General features: G+C 42.6%; 1 protein-coding gene across 1 annotated transcript; it reads left to right on the top strand.

Annotated features, from left to right (window-relative positions):
- Positions 1 to 1,176: 1,176 nt before the first annotated feature.
- On the top strand, positions 1,177 to 2,449 carry si:dkey-246e1.3. Its single transcript, XM_036000427.1, has 3 exons — positions 1,177 to 1,416; positions 1,517 to 1,613; positions 1,941 to 2,449. The coding sequence occupies exons 1-3, from the start codon at positions 1,311 to 1,313 to the stop codon at positions 2,278 to 2,280; spliced, it is 543 nt and encodes a 180-aa protein (XP_035856320.1). The 5' UTR covers positions 1,177 to 1,310; the 3' UTR covers positions 2,281 to 2,449.
- The last annotated feature ends 484 nt before the right edge of the window (positions 2,450 to 2,933 follow it).

Here is a 2,933-nt window from a genome sequence, read left to right as displayed (position 1 = left end):
GAAGCATAAGGAGAAAGGAGAATGCTGTCTTTGTTGCCTTTTTGCTGGCTTTGGCTCTCGCATCGGCCCGAGGACCTGGTCCTGGTTTCCTGTCCCCAAAACACAGAAAACAAGCAGTGATGAACGGAAAGACAACAGGTGCAAAAGTATGGCATTGTCATTGCAATTCTGCAGGAGGAGGTCCTTCATTATGCTTTTTATAATTTATTGACTTACGAGATTTGATATAGTGCTGAAGGTGTTAATATAATAATAATATTAGGGGTGGCAGTAGCTCAGTCCGTAGGAAGTTGGGTTGGGAACCAGAGGGTCGTTGGTTTAAGTCCCCGTACAGACCAATGTACATAGCTGTCCAGGTAGGTAGCTGTCCAGCAGTCGCAGCCCCCCCGACATCTCTCCATTTGTGCATGTAATAGGACCTGAGCATGTGTGTGTATTTCAGGGTCTGTGTTCTAATACCAGAGTGAAAAATTGCAAATTCTCTACTGGGGATCAATAAAACGTAATACAATAATAATTAATTAATTAATTAATTTCCAGCTTCACAAACATGACAACATGCTGCTTTTATATTTCTTTGCCATTGTAAATTGAACATATTTGAACTGTTGGTCCAAACAACACAATTATAAACAATTTATAAATGTAAAATTGGACTCTCGAAACCTTTTTTTTTTTTTACAATGTTCTGACATTTTATTGACAATTAATCAAAATAATTATTGCCAGATATATTGATAATTAAATAGTTGCTAGTTAAAGCCCTAATTTGATACAGATGTTTTTAAAAATATAAGACGCATAATCATGAGTACGGGTGGCAGCAAGACCTCATTCATTCGTTTCATGGATGCATCTGACGTCAGAGGATTTACATTGCTTTTAAGTACAAAAGGCTGAAAACTCATGTGAACACCATATTCAGAGTTAACTGTAATTGAGTTCCTCTTTGCTTCCTCTCACACATATGCAGTGATGGTCTTTGCAAACTGAACGCATACAAACTCTCTGGTTTTGGGTCACCACTCAGACCTTATTACAAACAGTATAAAAGGCCCAACATCTCCCTCCCCTCGGTGTCCCCCCAAAAACGCTGAGCAGAATAATGAGCAGTAAACAAGAGGAGTAGAGGGGAGGGAGAAGATGGGGGTGTCCAACTTGAACTGAGGGGTTGACAAAAGAGGGGGCTGTCTCCACAGCGACTGAGTCGAGCTGTTTGAGTCACATGGCCCTGGGTTTCTATTGAAACCAGTTAGAAGAGGCTTGAAGCTCAGCCTTTAGTCCATGTTTTGGAAACCAATGGCAGCAACATGAGCGAAGCCCAACAGGACGGCGCAATGACGGCAGACAGCCTCCATCTGAACAGGACGGCAGCTTTGGGACTACATGACCAGGACATGAACACAGCTCTGTTTGGTGTGTTGCAGTCTTTCATGTCAGTTTAATTAATTGTCACCATAGAGTTGAACTGTTTTTCTTTTAAGTGAAGCTCTTGTTTCTTCTCTCTTCTCCCCAGAGTTCAAAGTGTTTAACATTGTCATCATTGCCCTGGCCTTGTGCATCCTCACTATCACCGGCCTGTACTGCATCACTGTCTGCTACAACCGCACCAGGTGAGGCTCAGATATCAGATATGCTTTGATATTTTAAAATGATCCCTGTAAACACTTGTGAAGGACCTACTTTTTAACCTTAATTGGGATCCATGGAAGTTACTACGTAGGTGCAGCCCCTAGTTTAAAAACATAGACAGTTGCATCATATTCTGTGAACTGATAAATACAAGATTCAAAGAAGATTTGACATTGTAATAATGAGTGTACTAGTAATCCTTATGCTGAATGCTAGTCTTTAAAGCTACTGTAAATACAAATAGAGTACAATGCAATGTCAAATTGCATTAAGGTCATTAGTGCAATTAGTGCCATCTTCTCCCCCAGGCAGTCAAAGAGAGCCCACGTGTATGAGAGTGCAGTGACCCAAGGCGAGCCGGCGGACCCTGTGGCGGTCAAAGCAGTGAAGAGGTCCACCAGCTTCATCAACCCTCTCGCCTTCTTCAGGAAACCAGAGGCAGCAAAGGACAACTCCAGGATCTACTACATCTACAGTAACCCTCTGCCTGTAGGACTGAAGGAGGAAGAGGAGGAGGGGGGGACTAAAGCCCCTCAGAGACCAGTAGAGCAAACTGCACTGAAGCTGCCGTTGTCATTTCAAGAGTACGCCAATGATCCCAACAGTGGCGTCACTCTGGACCCTCCGATTTTTTACATGCAGCTTTAATAGGTGGTGAAGAGTTCTGCTGTGGGAGTGGGAGGGAGAAGTTGTCTGAATGCTACGAGGCGGGCAGAGACACCGGAATCTGAAAGGTCTGAGGTCCTTTGACCCCTGCAGCTGTGTCTGTCAAAAGTTATGTCACCATGTACATGTCATTAAAAGGGCACTCCACTGATTTTACTAATTAAATTCAGTTTAGTTATCATGGGGCGCATTACCCAGCCTGCAAAACAGCTGGTTATATGGCCTCTGTAGCTAAAGTATGAGAACATAACCTTGATGAAGTCATAGTAATGTCATCAGCGTTATCTCAGCAAAGGCTTGGGGAATACAAATTTATATTTATATACTAGGCTATAGATTAGAGTATGACATTTGAAAGATGTTTCTGTTTACCATGCAAGGAACTGATGCTAGTGAGTTGCATTATGGGAAATGTAGGATCAAGTGTTTGAGGGCTTGACCCATATAGGGACTAAAATTGAGCATATTTCATCCACTGCAGTTTCAATTTTGATCATTCTGTTTTGAAAGTACAATTATGAATCACTGGTTTACCCCTTTAAGACTTTAATCTATAGCCTGACAAGCCAGACCCACATCAAGATGTTGGGTCTGGGAACTCACTATTGGCAGGGCTCAATCCGAGGGGCGGGATA

The sequence above is a fragment of the Sander lucioperca genome, chromosome 4, assembly GCF_008315115.2.
Source record: "Sander lucioperca isolate FBNREF2018 chromosome 4, SLUC_FBN_1.2, whole genome shotgun sequence".
Lineage (NCBI taxonomy): Eukaryota > Metazoa > Chordata > Actinopteri > Perciformes > Percidae > Sander > Sander lucioperca.
This window is presented reverse-complemented; position numbering and strand designations above follow the sequence as displayed.